The 24,351-nt window shown below is 39.2% G+C and overlaps 1 protein-coding gene across 4 annotated transcripts in view; it reads left to right on the plus strand.

Annotated features, from left to right (window-relative positions):
* AP3B1 (adaptor related protein complex 3 subunit beta 1) overlaps window positions 1–24,351 on the plus strand; it is a 158,328-nt gene that overhangs the window by 114,271 nt on the left and 19,706 nt on the right. For all 4 annotated transcript variants that reach the window (XM_042028883.1, XM_042028882.1, XM_042028880.1 and 1 more), the window contains exons 23-24: window positions 10,932–11,163; window positions 14,011–14,095. In XM_042028883.1, the coding sequence (XP_041884817.1) occupies window positions 10,932–11,163; window positions 14,011–14,095 (317 nt within the window). The remainder of the gene's footprint in view (window positions 1–10,931; window positions 11,164–14,010; window positions 14,096–24,351) is intronic.

The raw sequence follows: 24,351 nt of genomic DNA on the forward strand, positions 1-24,351 counted from the left end.
TTGTTCACTTGGGTTAAGAAACATTTCCATCTTTATATGGTTGCAAGTGTTGCTTGTTGTTTCTAGTCTCTGGCATCTATGTTCTTGATTTGAAGATGACAGAAGAATGGGGGAAAGGCACATTTGTAAGAATTCTAAAAAAGATCTTTCAGTTGCATAGTGCAAGTTAGGAATTCATGACTGCAAAAGGAGGTTTGTGTAAAACTTTACTATTATTACTTTGGAATGTTTTATGAAAAAATGTACAAAAATCATTCTAATGTTTACACTGAAGGACCTTTGTAACACCAGCAGCATTAGAATGTATGCTTGCTATGTGAATCATAAATTTGAACTACTATGAAATACATTTGTGTACTAAAAGATGTTTTAAAATGGACTAAATTTTAATAAATGGTCATTGTTACAGTCTTCCTGCTCCTGCATTTATGCTCAGTAAGCTAACAATCTGTGGCAGTCTTAGACAATAGTAGCAGTAATACTCTACATTAGTAGTACCAAGATAATTTCAAAAGTAGATGAGAAAAAGTTACCTACCTAATTTGCTATCAGTCATCAACATAGTTAAGGGTCTTAACCATGGCCACAGCTACTGGATACGTTCAGTGTCTGTGTATGTACAGTGGAGCCTTCATTAGAGACATCTGTAGGGTGAGGTTTTTGACTGCAGCATGCTGTCCTTGGTGTTGCTTACATTGCTCTGAGCAGTGTGGATGGGATCAAGTGGTGTTCCTTCTTATGAGTGTGAGAATAAAGGTCCTTGTGAAGGATGAATATGTCATTTGACACCACAGATTTTGTTTCTGAGTCAAAAAAATAAAAATGTGCTTTTAAATTTAAACAAATGAACTGAAAGCAATTGGTTATAAATAAATCTCTTCATTGCTTAACAGACTACTAATTGTAGTGCATGATTTTTTTTTCATGCTTTTTAAGGATGAAAAACAAAGCTTAAGGAAAACAAAACACAGAAAAACTATATGTTAGCATGGCCTCAGGTCAGCTGTAATTTTTTTGCAGTCTAAGGACTATGGATTTGTTTAGGTTAAAATATTATGTGTGTAATTAAATAAAACTTGAAGAAAATTGGCACATCAGTATCATGTATAGGAGATGTAGTGTGGTACACACAGATTCTTCTGCATTGAGAAAGTGCTGATGCAGATGTCTATGTGCAGTGAGTTCAGTGCTTATTTCAGGTTTTTGTCCTTGTGAGGGGTCTACTGTGCATTAGGATCATCCTGATAAAAGCCAAAATAACATGTTGCATTCTTCAACAACAATGTAGTGAATGGGATTCAGATATAGTTGTATGAAGGTGGCAAAGATGTAATTTACATTTTGGCATTCATAAATACCTGTAGTAGATTGCAAATATAGTGTAGTAAAGGCAGAATGCACATTGGCTTGTGGGTAATACTGTGTAGAAGTGTTTTGATTATATTATACAGTTATCCTGACACCTGATTTCCTTTTCTGGGGAAGAATTTGAGCTAGATGTTTCTGTTGAAAGGAACCAATATGCAGGAGTTGTTACAGTATAAACCTAACTGTAAGATTATACGTTATGGCCAGTAGAGTTCAGTATGTTTTCACTTTAGAGGGCTCCAGAGTGCTGGCTGTGTGCCAAAAATCAAAATAATATACTAGAAACCATTTGTAGGAACTTCTTTGAAGTCATTTAGACTCAATGCCAAAATCTATATTAATCCCTCTGAGCAATGTCCACTATTTCAAATTCATAATTAGGATGCAAGGTGAGGCTGACACCTTACTCTGTTTTTCTAACTCCTAAACTACTACAGGTAATCATAGAATCAAAGAATCATTGAGGTTGGAAAAGATCATTGAGTCCAGCTGCAATCCTAACGCTGCTGAGGCCACCACTAAACCATGTCCCAAAGTGCAGTCCTCAGACTTTGCAGTTTAGTGGTCAGTGGAAGAATGGAATCACAAAATTGAAGTAAATTACTTGGTTTTGTATTGCGAGAGTGCCTTTTCCTTGAAAATGACACCTAATGACTAAGTGTTTCATGCTGCTTCATGAAAGTCTCACATATGCATCAGCCACCAGACCATCTGCTTTTCACCTCATAGAAGCATACACAGGACAAAAGGGTAGAAAATTTTGAGGTCTCCCATGCACAAATGTGAATTTCACCAGTTTAAGTGCAGGAATTTTCTGTTAGTATTATTGCAAAAAAAATTTTCCTTGGTATCTGTTAAAGCCCTTTTTGTAGTCCTCTAATGATCTAATGAAGCAGACCTTCTGGGGGAGAATGTATACTTCTGAATTTATACCAAGGTTTGTATCCCATAATTACGTGACTGACTTTAGCCCTTTTTTTATGCTTTTTTAAAAACTAACTTAATCATGGGAATATTCCCATTTTGTTGCTACTGAACTTCTTTCTTATGTGCTGTTTTAAAAGATTTTACTAATATTTTCATTGGATTATTCGTGTGATTCATTATGCTCAGCAGAAGAAAAAGGCAAAGATGCCAAATCTCAAATAAAACCAGGTGTTATTGTAATACAAAGCTTTAGGCTCTATTATTTATGCAAAATGCAAGCTGTCTCAATGTTCCCCAGTTACACAGAACAGGTGCACACTCCATTTTGAAAGTTCTTGATTAGTCTGGTATGGAATTACTGGAGTTTTCTGCTGTTCATGAACTCCACGTTAAGGCCCAATTCTGGTTCCTTTTTATCATATAGTCATTTTATGCTCAAAGAGCAATACTTTTTATTGATATAGAGTAACTGCAATTCTCTCTAGTTGATTCTGTTTTAAGAAAACCATAGAAAAATCTAAGGGGTATAAAAGTATTAAAAAATGGATAATTTAGTACTACGGAAGATTTTGATCATACCTAGATTCACAGCTTATATCTGTGAGCAGGTGGAAAGCCTGTGGGTAGGAGCCAGAGACCGAGGCTGCAAAGGGAATCTTGTGGCTGGGGTCTGCTACAGCCGCCTGACCAAGGGCAGGCCACTGACAAAACCTTGGCTCCAGCCACAGGAGGTGTTGTGCCCGCAGGGTCTTGTCCTGCGGGGGGAACTCAGCCACCCCAGCAGCTGTTGGGAAAGTAGCTCAGAGGGCTGTAGGCAATCCAGGAGACTCCTGGAATGCATGGAGGATAACTTCCTGACCAGGTGATAGACAGCCCTGCCAGAGGGAATGTGTTCCAGGATCTGTTGGTCACCAGTGCCGGTGAGCTAACTGGGACACCCAAGACTGGAGGCAGCCTGGGCAGCAGGGATCATGCCCTGGTGGAGTGTGCAGTCCTGAGGGATATGGGTTGGGTAAGGAGTAAAAGTTGGCTCTTGAACTTTAGGAAAGCAGCTTCCAGTCCTTTGGGAACCTAGTCAGTGGGATCCCTTGACAGACTGCCCTCAGGGACAAGGGAGTAGAAGAGAGCTGGCAGATCTTTAAGGAACTCTGCCATAGAGTGTAAGAGCTGGCAATCCGCAGGAGCAAGGAATCAGACACGGAGGGCAAGAGATAGGCATGGCTGAGTAGGAACTTGCTGGTGAAAATTGAGGGAAAGAAGCAAATGCACAGGCAGTGGAAACTGGGACAAGTGACCTAGGAACTGTTTAGAGATGAAGCACAGCTGTGTAAGGAGGGGGTGAGGAAGGCCAAGACAAGAAAACTGGAACTGAAGCTGGCAAGGGACACAAAGAATAATGGGAAGGGCTTCTAAAGGTATGTTAACCGGGAAAGGAAGGTCAAAGAAGGAGTACCCCCTCTGATAAACAACACTGGAAAACTGTTAGCAGACAAAGAGAAGGCTGAGTACTTAACAGCTTAACAGCTTTTGTCTCAGTCTTCGATGGGAAACTCTTCCCACACCTCTTGACTGGATGGATAACAGGATGAGGACTGGTAGAGCAAAGTCCCTCCTGCTGTAAGAGAAGTGTGTGACCACCTGAGGAACCTGAAGGAGATGCATCCCAGAGTCCTGATGTAGTTGCCAACCCACTCTCCATGACATTTGAAAAGTCATGGCAGTTAGGGCAAGTCCCAGGTGACTGGAAAATGGAAAACATGGTATCCATCTTCAAGAAGAGACAAAAGGAAGACCCTGGGAACTACTGACCTGTCAGCCTCACCTCTGTGCCTGGGGAGATGATGGAACAGATCCTCCTGGAGGCTGTGCTAAGGCTCGTGGGGGATGGGAAAGTGGTTTGGAGCAGCCATCATGCTTGCAGGAATGGCAAATCCTGTCTGACCAAGCTAGTGGCTTTCTATGATGGAGTGATGCATATGTGGACAGGGGAAGGGTTTCAGATGTCATTTTTCTGAACTTCTGTAAAGCCTTTGACACAGTTCACCACAAGTGGGAGAAGCTGGGATAAGGGGAGGAGGCTGGGGTAATGGAAATACCATCACAAGGGGGCAGACTGGGATCAGATGCAGTGTGAGGATCCAGGGGTGACATGGGATAAGGGAACAAGTAGAATTCCCCTGCCTTTTTTGGGCCCTCTTCATCCTGCCCTCCTGCTCTCCCTGTTTTGCTTCCCCTTCTGTCTAATTGGAGAGATGGATTTGATGAGTGGAATGTTAGATGGGTAAGAAAGTGTTTGGATGGCCACATCCAGAGGGTGGTGTTCAGTGTCTGAGAGTCCTGATGGACATCAGTGACAAAGTGGTGTCCCTCAGGCACTAGTGTTATTTAATAGCTTAATTAATGACATAGACAAAGGGATCAAATGCACCCTCTGCAAATTTGCAGATGATACCAAGTGAAGGGTACAGTTGCTACACCTGAGGAACAGGATGCCAGAGGCACATGGACAAGTTCTAGGAGGGAGCCCATGGGAATCTCACTAAGTTTACCAAGGCCAAGTGCAAGGTGCTTCACTTGGGTCAGAGCAACCCTGGTATCAGCACAGGCTGGGGGATGGACAGATCAGAGCAGCCCTGCCCAGAAGGACTTGGGGGTGCTGGTGGCTGAGAGGCTGGACATGACCCAGCCATGGGCACTCACAGCCCAGAGAGCCAAACGTGTCCTGGGCTGCATCCAAAGCAGCGCGGCCAGCAGGGCCAGGGAGGGGATTCTGCCCCTCTGCTCTGCTCTGCTGGGACCCCACCTGCAGTGCTGCATCCAGCTCTGGGGTCCCAGCACAGGAAGGACATGGAGATGTTGGAGCGAGTCCAGAGGAGGTCACCAAGAGGAATAGAGGGGAATGGAATACCTCACCTATGAGGAAAGGTTGGAAAAGGGAGAGCTTTGGAGTGACTTAATTGCAGCCTTCTGGTACCTGAAGGCAGCCTACCAGAAAGATGGAGAAGGACTTTTTACAAGAGCATGTAGTGACAGGATAAGGGGGATGGCTTCAAACTGAAAGAGGGCAGGTTTAGATTAGATATTGGGAAGAAATTCTGTTCTGTGAGGATGCTGAGCAGGTTGTCCAGTCAAGCTGTGAATACTCCATCCCTGGCAGTGTTCAAAGCCAGGTTGGATGGAGCTCTGAGCAACCTGATCCAGTGAAGGGCGTGCTACCCATGGCAGGGGTGTTAAAACTTGATGATCTTTTTGGTCCATTCCAACCCAAGCCATTCAACAAGCACATGATTCTTCTTGAAAGGATGATTTGAGACCATACAAATATTACAGTAAAAAAAAAAAGGCAGAGAAACAATTTTGGCAGCTTTACAGAGGCAGACTATGGGCAGCATAATAAAAGTGGTCTTTTGCTTGAGATTCATCTCTGGATGATTTAAAAATCAGTGAAGCTATTTGAGCAGTTTGGGGTTTTATTTCTTTTGGTTTTTATTTTCCTTGCAAGGTTTTGGAGAAAAAAGTATTTGTCAATATCAAAATCAAGTAAGAATTTTTGAAACTCATATTCTAATGTCTGAAATTGTCTAAAATCACTGACAGTTTAAAGATACAATCATTAATATGGTAATTTTCAATTAGCCTCATTGACATGTTAATAATTAAGGAAAGTGTAGAGCCTAAAAGCTGGTGACAATGCAAAAAGAAGGGAGTTAGGATATATTAGAAATTGAAGGCGTTCCTAGCAGACATGGCTTTTAGAAGGTATTTAGTAGATGTAGGGCAACTAAACATACCTTTGGTGGAAAATGTTTTCCAGAATTCAGCATGATGTCCTTGAGTGTCTGTATGTCTAGATAAATTAGCCCAAATTGAATGATGGTATCCAGTTGCTTTTCTTAGATTGTACATAATAGGAGCTAGCTTGCTTGTTTGGTTTCCTTGCTCCCTGTCGGAGGGATTCTATCATTACTTTGGCAATCCAGAGTATTGTGATTTAGGGGTGCTGTAATGTTGGTATTTCCAGCAGCCTTTTGAAATAATGCAGACTAGGATGCTGACATTCTTTGCTTGCATTTTATTTTACCTTTTTATGAATTATTAGTTATTTTTGTAAGAGCTGTAAAAGGGAGACATTGCCTTGGGACTGTGAGTAATATATAACTGTTAATTGTGCAAAAGATCATGTTTCCTGCCAGTAGTTGAATTTTATTTTTCTGATTTTCCATCTTTCTTATAATAGTATAAAATTATAGTTAAGTTGCTCTCATTGCTTCAGTTGAAAGATCATGTAAATGTGGCTGTGCTATGTGATAGCCCTTCTCCTCTTAGCTGTTGCAGAGTTACTGGAGCATAGCCTCACCATGAGTGTGAGAGAGGTTATAGCTCGCACAGCTCAGTAGGTAATTCTTGGATTATGTCATGGATATTGCCAGTAGGAGGATTACTTAGATTAAATGATGTCATGTGCTTTAACAGGATGTAAATTAGAGGAATAGAATTATAATTTTCATCAACCTTAGAAGCAAATATTTTTTCCCAATAATATATGTTTTATCCAAATATGTATATATGTTTATGAATTAGGATCAAGAATTAATCTATGTTCATTATTGCAGGATTTTTAAACTAAGGAACAAATACAAAAGAAAACAAATAGAATTTTGTGTCAGTAGTAATGGTAGTATTGGTAATAACAATGCTTCTTTAAGGTCCCTCCCAGCCCAAACCATTCTGATTCTTTGGTGATTCTATGGTACTTCGTACAGGAGTGTATGTCCACCTCTGTTTTCTGTAGTAGGTTTAATAAGCCATGTAGTGCTTCTTATTTTAAATAATTATGGAAAATAGTTTTTTGTGTTGATGTAAGCTTAATTAATAAGGACTTACTGAGCTTGCAAAAAGAAACATGTTGCTATTGGGAGGATTCTGTGGTTTGTGACTAATCAGTTGTGATAAGAAAAGCCAGAACTACTACTATCAGTGATCTTGCACTTTTCACATTTTTTCCCCATGATTAAAAGTGGGGGGGAGGGGGGCAGAATCCTAATGTTGCTCTTGTTCTTATACAAGAACTAGTTTAAAAATACTTGCAGTTCTTTTAAGGTGATGAATTATCTTTCAACATGTGCAGTCAGTCTTTTGGCCAGTCTGACTGGTACCAAGGCAGTGTAACTATACGGTATCACTGTGGAGTCCCTACATGTGGTTGCTTTCAGTCAAAATGGGGTGGGAGGGCAGTCAGTATTTTAATTTTTTTTACTGTCTTTCTAAACAGCTGTATAAAAAAAAGTTTTGCAAGTTTAATCTTAATAGTCTAAACCCCAAAAAGCAGACACGCTCTGTCATAAAATAACTATTAGTGACTAGTTTGTATCCTATAAATCTAACTTGAGTTGATAATATGGTCCATTACCAGCTAACTGCACAGAGTATTTTTCATTTTACACTCTTCAGTTACTTTTTAGTGAAGTGTTAAAAAATATGAAGCTTTTCTCCTCTCTAAAATTGCACACTGTCTGTCTGTTATTAGGGAGATAACAGCTCTTATAAATGTTTCAGTAAGCGTTAAGTAGACAGTTATGTGCACTCTCATTCCACGCTTATTTGCTTACTGTAATAAACTGATAAAATATGTGTGGTTTGTCTCTGTGTATCTGCAGGCATCATGAGTCACATAGATTTCCTTTAGAAATAATGTTGTGTCTGCAGAATTGATTGGTTATTTTCATAAACCATCCAAAGGTACACAAACTACTTCTGTTATTTAAACATATGCTGTGTAAGATTTGCAGGAGATTATCTCCTGGTTAGCAGATGGTTCTTGTTCTGTTAACTCTGTGTGGTTTTATTTTAACCCCAGAGTGATTGCAGGTATCTGCCCCATGGGTTTTTTTGCAACTGCATAAAAAATTTTGGAATTAAAACAAAAAACTGTTTACCAGACTGATGCCGCTGTTAAATACATCACATTACAGTCACATCAGCCTCTGTCAGCTCAAAATCCTTGCTAGCAAGGCAAGGCAAGGCAAGGCTTTGAAAACCCCTATTTTCCAGAATTAAATTGCTTTGTTCAACATACATATGTTTTATTTATTTCTAGTACTGCCACATTAAATGCAAGTGAAAATTAATGTTCTTTAGGAAGAAAGATGACTTAAACATAATGTCATTATTCTGAGTGTCCTTTGTGTTTTTGTTGCTATGTATAGTATGAAGTTGGAAATAGAAGTGAATGGGCTCACAAATGAAATTATTACTGAAACAAGAAGTAATGCTGAAGGGGGGCATAGATTAAAATCTCTAGAAATCACAGAAAGGATTCAGTAAAACTTGAATTGGTGCTACAATTTAAGTATAGTGAGATCTTTTTTCTCTATGTCTATGCATTTTGGAGCAGCTCATCCTGGGTGCCATCACGCAGCACATGCAGGACAACCAGGGGATCTGGCCCAGCCAGCACAGGTTTGTAAAAGGCAAAGGTCCAAAGAGGCTGAGGCCAGTGGTGTGAGATTCAACAAGGGCCAGTGCCAGGTCCTGCCCATGGGTCACAACAACCCCAGGCAGTGCCACAGGCTGGGGCAGAGTGGCTGCAAAGCTGCCCACAGGAAAAGGACCTGGGGGTGCTGGTGACAGCGACTGAACGTGAGCCAGGGTGTGCCCAGGTGGCTAAGAAGGCCAATGGCATCCTGGCCTGGATCAGCAGCAATGGTATGGCCAGCAGGACCAGGGCAGGGATTGTCCCCCTGCACTCAGCACTGGTCAGGTCACCACTGGTGAGGCCACACCTCAAAGCCTGTGTCCAGTTTTGGGCCCCGTAGTTCAGGAAAGTTGTTCTGTTGCTGGAGCGAGTCCAGAGAAGGGACATGGAGCTGGTGAAGGCTTTGGAGCATACTATGAGGAACAGCTGAGAGAGCTGGGGGTTTTTATCCTGGAGAAAAGGAGGCTCAGGAGTGACCTCACACTCTACAACTGCCTGAAAGGAGGCTGTAGCCAGGTGGGGGTTGGCCTCATCTCCCAGGTAAATAACAGAACAAGAGGAAATGGCTTCAAGTTGTGCCAGGGGAGTTTTAGGTTGGCTATTATGAAAAAATTTCTTCACTGGAAGAATAATCAACCATTGGAACAGGTTGTCCAGGGAAGTGGTAGAATTCTTGGGAGTCTTCAGAAAGCATGTGAGTGTGACACCTGGGAACATGGTTTACTGAAGATGGCAGGGCTGGCTTAACAGCTGGACACAGATCTTAGAGGTCTTTTCCAACCTTAATGGTTCTATGATTCTGTGTATCTACATGGTGGACTTCTGACTACTATTAATTAATTAATAAAGCCAGCCGTAAGTTAACACAAAGAAGCTAGTGTACTTCAAAATACTTGTGTTAACATGAATTAAACATATATCCTAAACTTGTTAATGTAAAATGGGAGAACCATTTCATGAAATAATTATTCTATTATACATGTCCTGCTCAAATTGAATTAAATATTCAAAGTTAGAGGCTAAGCTTAAAATTAAAAATAAGGTTTAAATTCCCTCTTAAGACTTTAATTTTGCTCATTACTTGAGCAATGGTTTAACTAACATGCTAATTTGACTGCTAATAACCTCTTACTGTTATTGTCTCTTTCTGTGTACCAATAAGATACTCATTATTCAAAGTACTTCCTTCATTATTTCATGACAGCTGAGGTTTTTTTGAGAGTTTGACCTTGTCAGTTATATTTCTAGAAAACTAAGCAGACTATTAATCTGTGAAAGTTTGAGACTTCTATTCAAAGATGTTTTGAATTTTCAGTAACTGTGAAGGTCCATACAAATTACACCTTTTCCATTAATTTTGCATTAGCTGTAAATCTGGTCATGTGATATCACAGAGGTCATTATTTTATAAATATAATTTAAAGTAACCCTAATCTTTCCTTAAAACTTGTGTAAAGAATTCAAATTCACTTGTCTGCATGTTTCTGCGTATGTCTGACTTTTGTACTTTTGAGCTCATGATTTCCTTGTCAGTAGTGTCTGGGAATTTGTTTGCACACTGAATGTTTTTCTTTCATGCTATTTCTGCCGGATAGAATGGACCCAAGCATCCTTGGGATTTCTCTTATTGCTTTTAGCAGCAAGACTATTTTAAAAGTGTCAGCATCCTTCTGCTCTATATAACTATGTTTTTACTATTTCACCAGTGTAATTGTTTGGCAACATTTTTTGTGATTTTAGCAAGAGAAACAGAAGACAATTTCTCACTATATTTCACATTACACAATGAGCTTGGGAATACCCTTGGGTTCTGATGCACAGAATGTTTCTTTTTGGAAAAAATGTAACTATTTAACTGTAACTCTTAAAAATATCTATAATTTAATAGCTAACTGTAAAGCTAAAAAATTTGAAAACAGATTTATAGTGGAAAGTGAGATGGATACAACAAAGTTATTTTCAGCACCAGAAATGTTTTTAGGCTCTGTTATCTAGTATCTATTACTGCAATTTGTTTATGCATTTGAATATGTCCTTTATGTTCACTAAAATTCCAACTTGAAAGCAGGTGCTCTAGCTGAGTGAAAAGTGCAATATTCAATTGTTGTTTTTACTGTTCTTGACTTGCAGCATTTGCCAACTGTTGTGTTGTACTTAACAGGTGGCTACGCAAGTCTCAGTGCCAACAAAAACACATGAACTGCTTCATCGAATGAGTGGGAAAGGATTAGCAGCTCGTTATCACTTCTCAAGACAGCCAGGCATTTTTGGTGATCATATGGTACCTGTGCAAGTGACAGTAACAAACACAACTGATCAGAAGATAGAGAATATTCACATTGGGGAGAAGAAGTTACCTCCAGGCATGAGGATGCATGAGTTTAATCCAATAGGTAACCATATCCTATGTTAAAAAATCTTTATGGTAATCTTCAGCAGAATTTCAAATACAGGGAAGTGGTTTTGCATAGTTACATGTATACTCATATATGTGTGTGTGGCAGATGGGGGTTAGGTATACACACACACACTCACTCATGCAACTATCCACTTGACGGGATAAAATCTTTCTGCATCCCTACAAACTTTGATTCTCCTACTGTCTTAATCTAGACTGGCTATTACGGGCTACTATTAAGAATGAGGTTTTGGCTTTTCTATTCACAATTATTTTCTTACCAAGTTTTAAATAAATCTGTAGATGTGTTATTTATATCAGTGGCTCAGAACACTGTCGTTTCTTCCCATGTCATCTTATGGCAGTAAAGTGGAAGTGTACATTTTAATTTATCTTGTATGTACCATAGTTCCACAGAGGGTGTCTGCTTAGACTAAATAAAAAGCAGTGTATAGTCAGACCTGACCTAGTTTTACTTTCTGTCTTCTGATCAGGATGGTTTTTGGCTAAATTTCTGTTTGTGGACAAGAGTATAAAACCTGAGAAAGAGCACAGATCACAGCAAGTTTTTTTCAAAAGTAGTGCCTGTGTACACAACCTGCTTTCTTTTCTCAGCAGCTTTTATTTTAGGATATTGTGGTGTAGTTGGAAGGAGCAAGTGTTTCTGTTTCATAATACAAATTCTTCTCCTTCAATGACCTACATTATTATGTGAATATGTATCACAATTGAAGAATACAGGAATATGTTCTTAAAACCCAATAGTGAAATAAAGAGTTCGTTGTAAGTAGCTAAGCTGTTTGTATTAAATGGCTCTAAGCTATTGAAATACTTTTTTTTTAACATTTAAAAGATTATACAGTTTTACACCAAATAGCTACAGAAACAATTGTCCAGTGCTATAGTTTATTTCAGGGTTAAAATTAATAATAATAATAATAGTTTGCATCTTGGTAATGATACATACTTTATCAGCAATTACTTTTAAAACTCTATTAGTTTTTATTTAAGTGAACTTTGTGCTGCTTATTCCTCAAAATAAGTCCAGCTCAGAATTATGAAGTCAAGTTAGTTTTGCCCACGAGCTTTATTTTGTATCCCTGCCTGTAAACATTTGAAGAAATAAAGCACAAAGGCTTACAAGTAGAGATCTAGTAATACTATGAATCAGATCAGGAGATACCATACCCACAATAACAGTCAATTAAAAGTAGCATTCACTTGTCTCCCATAAAAACATGGGGGGGAAAAGGTGGAATTAATAAATTATCCACTTCAGGTTCCTTGAGCTCCGCAAAACAATCCTACCCTTCCAGGTATTTATTTCCCCAAGAAAGACATTGTGGTATCTGTCCTGGAAAGCTGTTGGTTTCTTCTGCAGAAATAAGCTATCCATGATCCGTAGTTCTTCCAAAAATGTTTTTTTTCTTGCTAGAATGCAAATTTTCTGTATTCTTTGTCACTTTATCCAGAACTAAGCCTATATACCCTGTTCCTACTACATTTTATGTTTCCAGCATTTGGAAAACATGTCCTATAATTTACCCAGCAGACCCAACAGGAGAAGTGTCTGTGTAGACAGGTATTCCTACTGGAGTGTAAGTCTAGTTTTGCCTCAGTCACTGAAATTACTGTTGGCAATTGTCCTGATTCTTCCAGTAGAAATGGTTCAAATTATTTCACCCAAGTCCCTGTGCACAACATTTTCTTGTTGCTAAGTGTGTTTGAAAGTCCCTTTGAAAACATTAAGCTCAAAGACTTTGGTAAAGTTTATTCTGTATTTGAGGTGTAACCTGTAATCTTTCAGTGCTTTACACAGACTCCTTGGAATACTTTGTTTTCTATTCACTTCCTAGTGTTAATTTAGACTTTGCCAGCTGCATCAACTCCATGTTTTCGGTACTTTTACAAACTTAACCTGGATTTAGTTAAATTTTGATACGTTTTGTCATGTAGCAGCTGTCTACTTTCAGTTCCTGAAAAGTATCAGATACATTATGAATAATCTGGAAATCAGACATTTTTCTGCCTGCCCAATCCTTTTTATTTGAATTCCTCTCTTTTAACTGTGCTTGCAGCTCTTTGTTGTAATCTTGAGAAGACAAAGTCTACTTCAGTGCTTCTTTTTACTTATGTAAAGGAAGAGCTTACAAGGAAAAGCCTTTAAAGAAAGCTTTATCTCTACAGCATTAAGGAAACAGTGTAGTGATTTGGCTGAGAATCTTGAGTATGTCTCTTGATACACTGTCAAGAGTGTCTCAGTCTGCACTGCTTGTATGGCACAGAGTGATCGTCCATTTAGTGTTCATATTCTTTCTTCTCCCTTCCAACTAACGCAAGTGGAATATTGAGAGATGAGTAAACCACAGTAATTATGAAATAGTTTTAAGTTCAACTTATTTTCCATTACTGTGTGTATTAATTAAGAATTTATTAATTTGTTGTGTTTTGCTATTTACTAACTAAATCTGCAAACCACTGTTATTGAAAATGAAATCTCAGTGCTGTATCTATACACAATTAAAAGGATGTCACTTCAATATTTTTTCTATAAATAATTTTCCTCGCTTTTCTGATACAAAGCCTTATTTAGTTGATGGGGCTGTAAGACTGAAATGGCAACATTTCATGTGCATTAACTGGGTGAGAGATGGGATTCAGGACACTTACACATGCAAGTGTGACATTTGGGTGATACCTACATGTAATAAAACTGCAACTATTGGATTTTTTCTTACAGAAGTTTTTGGGGGTTATAATTATGTGAAGTTTGGGGAGTTGCACCTGAGGTCTTCTGTTGCCTTGCGTGGGTACTTGACGTGTTAAAAATCTCTTCATGCAGAGTGCCTTGAGCCTGGAGGATCCCTTACTGCTACAATGGGTATTGACTTCTGTGATTCTACCCAGACAGCCAGTTTCCAGTTATGGTAAGTTCTTGGCTGGGGGAGGGTAATTTTTTGCTCCTGGAAGGCAAAAGTAGTGTTTATTGGACGTCTCCGTGGCAGCAGCAGGCTCGCTGTTTTTTGAAATACTCAAAGAATTAAACAAAACTTACAGCATGATGTATATATATCCAAGATGTTTTTAGAGAAACATTAGATGTTTTAGAGAACACATTACTAGTGTTCAGTTTTACTTTTAGAAGCTTTATTTTTTTGTCCCACTCTTCTTGTGAGTCTTCTTATTAACACCATCTTGAAAGGAGCAGTCATGTCTGACTGTTCTTCTGTAGTGTTTTGTGTGTGTTCTTCCTTGTAAGAAATGGCACGTCAAAATGGCACATAGTGGGAGCAATTTTACTACCCTGAATGTTTATTATGGCTGTTTGTGGTAGTTGTAACATGATTGCCTGAAAACAACCCCAGAATTTCCCAGCCAAAGAAGTTTATTTCTCATGCTGTAGATTCTTCTAATCGAATAGTGAGAATGAAACCAAGTAACTGGCTGGCCAACTAAATCCGAACTAACATGCCTGATGTACACTTTCGGTGCTCGTTATTGGTGTGTGCAAGGTCCTCCTTCTGCATTCTAGGCTAACAGGGAACCCATTCACCCAGTGAGAATTGTGTTACAAACTAGCATTTGAAACCTCGGTAATTTACAGTAACAATGTCCCAACATTGGGAAAGAGTGGATGAGAAAACTCTACAGCTTCTTTTAGGAGCTTTTCAGGTTTATATAATCTTTGAAACTGTGCAAAAGCACTTTACAGATCTGCACAATTTTTTTCTTTTTAACATATTTTGAAATAATGGGGTTTTTACATGTTTTATTGCAAGAAGCACTGCTTTCAATATGCAGCACAAAAAGGGATATTGAATGGACATTCACATAGCTGCATTTCACTTTCAGGGAAACCCTTTGTGAAAGTCCTGTACTTCTTCCTTTAGAAAATTTCTGTAGCAATTTTAGCATACTGCTACTAAGCACAGCTTGTTCAACTTACAGGTTATTGAAGATGAAAATAATAATATCATGAAAATCTTAATAATAGACATGTACCCAAGTGACTCCTGAAGTACCACTGCTAAAATAACATTTCTTGGTTTAGGGGCAAGGAGGTTTTACTATTGGATTTTTTTCTGTCCATTTCCCCAACCCTTCCCTGTACAATGGATGCTCCTGCATAGTCAGTTTACACATATTTGTACTCCAGGCAAAATGTCTGCAGCATGTAGTTTATGCACATCACCTTGTTACAGCCGGTCTGTATGCTGTTTGCTGGAATCTGGAAACAGCTTTGAACTGTTGCCTGATACTTGTTTGGGAAGGAAGTTCCCTTTTAGGCAGTGCAATTTCAAAATTACTTCAAAATTATAGACTCTCTTTTCCCAAATATATTTTGAGTTTTATAAAATAGAATACACTCAGCTTATCAAGCAGGAACATTCTTCTTTAAATAAAGCAGATATTTTTCTTTTAAATACGTATTTTCAGTCTAGCAATCTGATTTTTAACTTACACCATTTATTGCTAAGTATCTTAGCAGTGATGAGGATAAGCAATGTAGCATAACACATTGATTTTATGCAGATCATCACCTTTATGTTTTGGGAGGTCTGCTGTATTAGTGATATATAAAAACTGATTACTTTCTCCAACATTGCCTAGTAATTGTTTATTATTTTCCTATTAGACAAACAAGACAGATCAATATTCCTGAACACCAACCAGACTATGAGTAACATCACTGTAAATAGATTTGCCTCAGACCTCAGTGGTGTATTCATTTTAATGATTTAGACAATGTGAGTCCAATGACAAAGCGCTCAAGCTAAGTTTAAAATTAAATTAAGGATAGGAATTGCTTACTTTGTTCCTTTGCTAATTGATAGGGCCTTGTTTCTTTGCCATTAGTTCCTAGAAAATAGTATAAAAATAGGTAAAGTATTCTTTGCATTGAATTTGCTATTTTACTCTGAAAATATATTTTGTTCAAAATCCTACTGATCTTCAGTATCGCTGAAGAGATTGTGCAGTGTGATTTTTTGGGAGAAATGTCTCAAAGAACTCGGCTACAGCCTTTGTAACTTGTCATACTTTTTAAAAAGCTTTTATCCAAAAGAAGGAATGACTTCTAGAAGTTTGTCAAAACATAGTTGAAATACTGTGCACACAAAGGTGATGATATTCTCATATTTCCTATTAACATATCTCTATGAAAGATGTTGTCAGTTATTTTGTGTTTTTGCTAGAAGCATGTTCAGCAGTAAAGTGTTCCCGATCATAACAATTTTCTTTACGTTGTTCTTAGAGGAGCACTTTATCTTGCATCAAATGTAATTGATCCTGAAGCAGTGTAATCACAATTACTCACTTTCTTAATTGGCCTGCCCAAAATCAGAAAATGGAAACCGATCGGCAGTGTTTAAATCAATAGCTTTGTAGTAAAGCTTGTGGGGGTAGGGACATAGTGGTAATGGGTAGATCAATTGGTCTTAGATGCCAATCATGGACTGTGTGTTTTGCATAGCAAACACTACCTTTCTGCTTAAGGATGTGCTGTTGTACTAGTGGTTCAATAAATACAAACTGTATAAAGAAAAAAAAAAACTAACATGAGTCATACAATATTTAGATCTTTTTCTGAATTTGTTGTACAAGTCAAGGACAGTGAAGGAGAAACTGCATTATAGAGGTTTGAAGGAATGAGCTTTGACAGACCTCCCTCTCAAATACTATTTTTTGTAAGCAAACCTTACCAAGATCACACATCTAATTAAAATGAGGTGAAGCGCCTTAACTTGAAAACTGTGCCTAATGCGTTTATTTAGAATGTGTATTAGGATGTTCACAGCATGTACTTGTAAGGAGAACATCTCTTCATTGTTATTTTTCTTGTGCCGCCTCCTTGCAGAGGCAGCTATTTCAGCCACACTGGTGTTCTGCATGATAATGCCTCTCAAGCGGAAAGTTAAAGAGGAATAAATGGAGGAACTTGGTCTTTTAAAAGATTTTTTGAGTGTTATTCTGGTTTTGTGTTACTTTGTTCTCATTTTGCAAGCAGGATATACACAGCTTAGAAGTTTAAAGCGGTTTGTTATTGGCTAACTCACCTGCAATGTAGGTTGCTAGCTTGTTGAATTCTAGTTAAATTTTAGTATATTCACCATCCAAGTAAGAGACCTGAGCCTTAGCTAAGCAGGTAGGCATCAGTTGAGCAGAGGAAAGGTTGGAATGGATCCTTGATATAACAGACTATCTGCAATATTCCACTGACTGTGGCATTACTTCTTTTTTTTTTCCCCCATGTCAGATTTTAAAGCTTTCCACATCGGTGTGTTCTTTCTTGAATCTATGAGCTCCTAGTGTTCACCATTTCAACAGTCGTACCACTGTCTCTTGTGTTATCTTTATTGTCTTGCATGTCTCTACTTTTCAGATATTCTCAAGTCTTTCTCTCAGCTTACTAGTTTTTTGAGATGTCTGAACAAAGATCTGGGAGCTTTGCCATGTCAGAATTTGGCCATGGATCCTTGGAATGAAAATATTTGAATCCCTTGAGATGGAAGACAAGGAAGGTTATAGAGACAGAGAGTTCCAGCATATACATGCCCTTATTCTACTTTGTGTATATGTATTTAGCATTATGAATTCCTGTCTGTGTTTGTAAAACTCAGTAGGCAAATCTCCAATTTCTTGTAGGTATCTGACAAATAACTAAAGGCAAAGGGGAGATGTCTGTCCTTTTACAACACTGAAAGCTGGAGAAGAGAGCTTGTCTTTACTTCTTCTTTCTTATTCTTTTCATCCCCTCTTTCCAGATTATATTGGCTGTTCCCAAAACCGTGAAAGAAACACAGTTCTAAACATAAAATTAATTTATGGGGAATGTGTTCTCTCTTTTTTTCTGTTCTTTTGAAAAGTATATAGGGAGTTGTTTAGCTTTCTTTGAAACTGGCGTAGGGGAGATGTCCATGCCATGCATCTCTCTCCCTAGTTTTCTCAAGGTTTAAGTACAAAGAATACAATCAGAGCTCCCAAGAAGAAAGAGAAATCAAATGAAAGCAACAGCTTCTGTGCCTTCCATTCTTTTTCAGAATAATTAGATAATTGGAATTTAGCATGACATATGACAGAGGCTTTTAACTGTTCACCTTATATTGGCATTTCTTACATCCCAGTGTCATCAGAAGGACCCTCTCCTTGTGAAGAGGAGAATACATACTCTTTCTACAGTTGTTATGCTGATAGAAAAAACTGTTCACTTGATCTGTCCTGTACTATATAAAGAAAACATTTTGCTGATTACTCCAGAAGTTTGGTATAGCTGAAAGAATCTAGCAGTTTCTTAAATGAAGTAAATTCTGTGAATGAGATTTGAAAACTTTGTTCAGTTTGTTCTCTGTGGCTTCCGTCTCACTGTAGAAGCTTTTGCTCTAAATTCTATTTTCAAAGGAAGAGATTTTTTGCAGCATGAAATTCACTTGCTTCACTCTGTGTTCATGTAGAAATCTTCCCAAGCAGAACTTCTACCTGCAAAGCGGAGTAAATTAAGAGGGTCGGTTGGGTAGCAGTCAGTATTTTTGTTGAGTGCAAGCATGCATTCAGGTGTAGATGCTTGCACAAAAGCATCTGATTAAAATTATGTAGTGAGATATGTTATGGAATATATTAAAAGCTAATGTTAGAGATGCAGGACTGTCTTCACATCACTGTCACTTGCATTTTCACTTTTTTCTTGCTGTTTCCTTCCCTAGTGCTTTGTCAGCAGATCACCAAGTTGCTTGTAGATGTAAGACAAGCAATCTGGTACTCTTCTCTTTATTTCATTACTCTAAAGTAGTCAGTTGGCCCTATTCCAGAACACAATTATGCCAAGATAAATAACTGACCTGGAATAAACAAGGCTGGACATGTACAACTGCTTTCATTTGTTCTATTGCTTTGGCCTTTTTTTCCCGTAAAAGCAGGATGCAGTCCTTTCCTTTCTTCAGCAAGACTATGAATCAAGTCTCCGATACTTCTCTATTCCATGTTTTATTTTGCAGGAACTTAATTCTCTCTCAGTGTTGCTCTTCCTCTGATGTTCTTCTTTTGATCATTTGTGGAGATTTTTGTGAGTACAAGACAAAAATAGCGTGCTGGTTTGGGATAGATATATTCAGCTGCTGCTGGGAGTCAAACAAAAAAGGATAGTATAAAGAGCAAGAAGAATATTCCCCAGTCTATTTAAAATAATAATTTATTAAAACTGTGGAAATTAAGACTTTACCACTGCTGTTGTGGAATTTTAATAGAACTCATTCACAAGTGTTAGTATTTACTTTAGTTTTGAAGAAGATTTTGCCATCACTGTTCTCAAGTCTTCTGTTACGGTAGAAAACTTCTTTACCAGGAACCCTGCAGAGCCAATTCTTAAAAAAAAAAAAAAACCAAAAACCAACAAACTGAGAGAAGAGAGGGAGAATAGCCAAGGGTTTCAAATGACAGGTGCTAGCTGCTCCCACTCCATCTGCAGATATCTACAGAAAACTTTAAACTGTGCATCTTCTAAAGGGTTGAATGTTAGTCTTGCAGTGTCATTTATCATGGAGCTAGTAAGTCTCCCTTTGTTCCTATGGGAGCATTATTGTCTTTCATTTGTTCATCGTGATATGTGCATCAGAAGATAAATTCATGTGATCCTTGAAATTGAATCATGGAAGTGATGTAAGTCTTAAAAATACAATATGTACAGTTTAATAGTTTTTAAGGAATAAGTAAGAGTAACAATTTCTAATATTATTTGCCCATAAGTTCACAATTAAATACATAACAGATTTTGCAAGTTACTAATTTGTCACAGTGGGGATTACTGTAATACGCATATATCAAACCAGGAGTCCCGTGGAAAGGAAATATATATGGACAGACAGACTCTTGCTAGATGTTTCAGAGGTGTTTATTTCTCCAGCCGCATGGCCGGAGCTCTGCCGAGGAACTGTTCCAGTCACGGGACCAAGGGTCCTTCTGCCCGCGCAGGGAACACAAACCAACCAATGGGAACGAGGCTGAGCAGGGGCAGGGAAACCCCGTGTCTGTGCCCTCAGGGCCCCTCTCCCAGGGCTCCATGGCAGGGGAGGGACCCCAACACCTCACCCGTTTTATTTTAATAAAAGGAGAATGAAAACAACTGGATAAACATAACAAGAACAGTTTCAAAACAAAACAAGCCACCGTCCTGAGTCTTTAAATGTCCAAACAGATTCTGTGGAACATCTTAGGGCTGACAGAAGGGAGACAGAACTCTCCGGGCATGCTTTGTGGGGAAACTGAGGCAGGAGAGGGTTTAATTTCTTCCCTCCCCCTTTTCATCCCCCCCTCAGCATCGGAGAGGAATTGTAGGGAAATGGAATTGTATAGGGAAGCCATGGGGTGAAAAACAGATTAGGAATAAACTGGGGATGGGGTAAACTTAGGAAAGGGTACATATTGGGTATAGGGTAAAAGGGGAAAGTAGGTTGTGGGTAGGGAAGCTGCTGGGATGGATATTGTTTATAATTTTGTGCATAACGGCTGCCTTTGACGGGAATACCTCCAGGCCCAGTAACATTTGCTGCTTGTAAACCCTTCTTTCCTTGCACTATATCAAATTGTACAACTTCTCCATCTCCTACACTTTGCAGGTAATTTTTAGGGTTATTCCTTTTAATGGCAGTTCTATGGATGAATAGATCTTCCCCTGTATCATCTCGTGTTATAAATCCATAGTTGTTTTTTACACTGTACCATTTCACAGTTCCTGTGACTTTCGTGGCTACGACTCCTCCTATCACATGCTTGCGTGTTCATCATGGCTGCTGGTCCCGTGTGGCCGCCGCCTCGCCGACTCTGACGTCTCGGCCAGGCCCCCGGGTTGCAGCTGCTCCGCGCTCTCCGAGCGGCGCTGCTCCGGCGCGTGTCTGGGCTCTGTGCGGCCCCGCGTTGCCATCGCCGCCAGCCCCATGCCCTGTGAGCGGTTCCGCTCCGCAAACTCCACGCTGCTTTGAGAGCGGCCCCGTTCCGGCTCAGCGCTGCGCTGCGCAGCTTCTCGTGTCGCTGTGGAAACCGCCGCTTCTCCCTCCGCAGGGCTCTCCGAGCCGTGTGCTCAGAGCGGCCTGCCACGCTGATGCCCAGTTCCTGGCTGCTCGTGGCCCACGGCACCCGCGGCGCCTGCGGCATCGCTCCCTCACTCGTGGCCGCGTGGCCAGGGACCCCGAGAAAGGGATGGGGTCCGCCATAAGGCGCGCGCTCCCGAGGGGGCCGGGCGCATCCAGCACAGGCACCTCCGCCGGCACGGTTGCAGTCACACACTCCTGGGATGGCGGCCGCGCGGTCTCGGCCACAGGATAAGTGTGATCTTCTGCTTTAGGGGTAATGGGACTGTATAAATGCTCCTGAATAGCTTCACTGACCACGAGGGATCCACAAAAGGGTTCAATTACTAATGCATGTTCTGTTTGATCCTTCATCTCCAACAAGATCTCGTGCCAAAAACACCCGTGACAAGCCAGAGGAACTCCAGGAGGACTAATATCAAAAAGTAAATCTCGAGAAATATAGAAGAAATTTTTGAAAAGCCAGTTAAAGAAATGTTCTAGATCTCCCAGTTCCAATACTTTCTTGTTTTGTTGTTCAAGGATTCCTTTAACTTCTAGATACATTTTTTTCTGTGGCTCAGAGAGCCACATTTCCCACAATTCTTCCATAGTAGAGAGAGAATATCCAAACCAAGGTGAGAAGAGAGAGATCTAGAGTGGTTTTTACTCACGAATTTCCTGTCCTTAGGGATCAGTGTCTTGCCGGCAATTCCCCACCATTTGTTACAGTGGGGATTACTGTAACACGCATTTATCAAACCAGGAGTCCCGTGGAAAGGAAATATGTATGTGGACAGATTCTTGATAGCTGTTTCAGAGATGTTTATTTCTCCAGCCGCGTGGCCGGAGCTCTGCCGAGGAACTGCTCAATCACGGGACCCGAGGGTCCTTGCCCGCGCAGGGGAACACAAAACAACCCATGGGGAACGAGGCTGACCAGGGGCAGGGAAACCCCGTGCCTCCCCTCCAGGGCCCCTCTCCCAGGGCTACATGGCAGGGGGAGGAGACCCCAACACTACTATTGGCAAGGTACTGTTGTCAGACATCCCCAACTGTTTGATCCTTTTAGAGCTTCTTCTAAGGACTTTTCATTAAGTATTCATGTCCCTCTAAGGCTGTAACTTACCAGCTGCACTTGCTGATACCAGAAAATGCAGTCTTTCATTTTTGAAACCTTAAAACACATTCTGTTGGTCTGAGAACCTTTGGGTATTTTTTCCAGTAAGCTTCTTCACCTTGATTTTCCAGGAAAGTGGAAGACACACCACTTGAGAGATGCTTCAGTGCAGCTTGGACCAGTTCTCCAGCAGATTTTTAGAAGTTAATGTAGTTTGTTGTTTAAGCATCCTTTATACTAATTATAGTCTCGAAAATATAAATGAATAAGTTAAATACACTGAAATTTAGTTCCCTAGGTATTGGGGGAAGTTAAGTAGTTGTGTTCAAGCCTCAATTTTATTCTCAAACTTCTCCATTTGATATCTGATGAAATCTTCATCTTTGGAGATACTCAGAGCTCAAATGGACAAGGCCATGAGCAAAGTGGGCTAAGGTGGCCCTTACTTAGGCAACAGGTAGAACCAGGTGAATTCCTAATGCCCCTTCTGAATTGTTTTGTGGTTCTATGGAATTATGAAGTAACTTTTGTTAAATTAGATATTATGAGCTCTCTAATATAAAGATTTAATAAAAGAGATGCAGATCAATAAATGAAAACTGTATATTTAATCTGTGAAGTGTCTGATAAAGAGAATCTGTAAGGAGGGGTGACTTTTGCTAGGTGAGAAAGAAATTTACTGAAGTACACTGGAATTAAAGTAATGCAAAGTAACCCAGATGGTGACTAAAGGGAAATTAAGAACAAAGTGGTCTTGAAGAAAAACTAGCAATCAGAATTTCTGTTTGTAGGCTATGAAGAGTTCATGTTTTATCAAAGAACATATATTATCTATTTATTCACTAGAGGAGATGGAAGTGGCATGTTTGTTAACAGCATCAACAAGCATCAACAAACAGCATAACTGTTTGTTAACAGTGTCAAGTGGTCCTCTTGAGCAGTTATAGACATAAAAAACCCAAGCTGTAATCATGCTTTTATTCTTTCTTATTGTGAGAATATTGTTATAAGCATTAAAGCTATCTAATAATTGATGTGATCAGTCAAGTTTATGTACAAATGGCATCTCCAGTCAATGTAGGACGTAAATCATTGTACACAAAATGGTTTATCTGTTTCATGCTGAATTATGTAGAGCACATCTTGCTTAAATATGAAACGTAACATTGATGAACAATAAGTTGAACAGTGTCAGTGAAGGTATTGTTGAAAGTGTTAGTCTTATAGTCCAAGTAGTAGGTATGAACAGCGAAAAATTAATGAGGCAGTTGATTAAAGACCCTTCCATCAGCTCTTAAGCTGATTGAGTTCTTAATCACTTTTCAAAGAAAAAATTAAAGAAAAAATACTTCTTGCTTATTTTACTGTGCACTTAATCAGGCTAGCCAATCAAACAATCCCTGGTCTTTTATTATAATAATGACTTTAAAGATGGATGGCATTTAAAGTAGTACAGGGGGGAAAAAGTTTGAATTTGTTAGCTTTTTAAAGCAGCGCTTAATAAATGATTCTTTATAAAGGAAGTACTAGCAAGTTTGAAGGGATTGTTCCCCCGTATGTTTACTAAATAGCAGTTCTCAAAAAAGCATAGATGTCCAGTTTTATTTGAACAGCCCATACTTGAGACTGCACCCATAAGCGTAACTATAACACATCAGAAGCTAGAAAACAAGAATGTACTAGTTCCTAAGCATTTCCTTCTGAAAATGGGTAATTATGATAAGTATTAGAATTTTGAGTAGTAGGACTGCAATATGCTTTTCTGTTTCCAGGTGGCTTGTCTTGCATCTTTAGGAGGGAGACTCATGTGTTTTCTATAGTATTGGGCTGTAGTGCTGTTTGTTTTCTATCAGCCTATCTTTTTTCAAAACTTTGAAGTTGCAGACTTATAAAACAATCAGTAACACATGTTTTAGGTTAATTTAAATAACAGGGATGTTAATTGATGAAATATATTTTCCATTCAAATGATTGTATCATTATATTTAAGTAAGACATCTGAGGC

Source organism: Corvus kubaryi, unplaced genomic scaffold (assembly GCF_017639235.1).
Source record: "Corvus kubaryi isolate FWS band 111438036 unplaced genomic scaffold, C.kubaryi_AGA036_p1.0 37308, whole genome shotgun sequence".
In the NCBI taxonomy this organism is placed as follows: domain Eukaryota; kingdom Metazoa; phylum Chordata; class Aves; order Passeriformes; family Corvidae; genus Corvus; species Corvus kubaryi.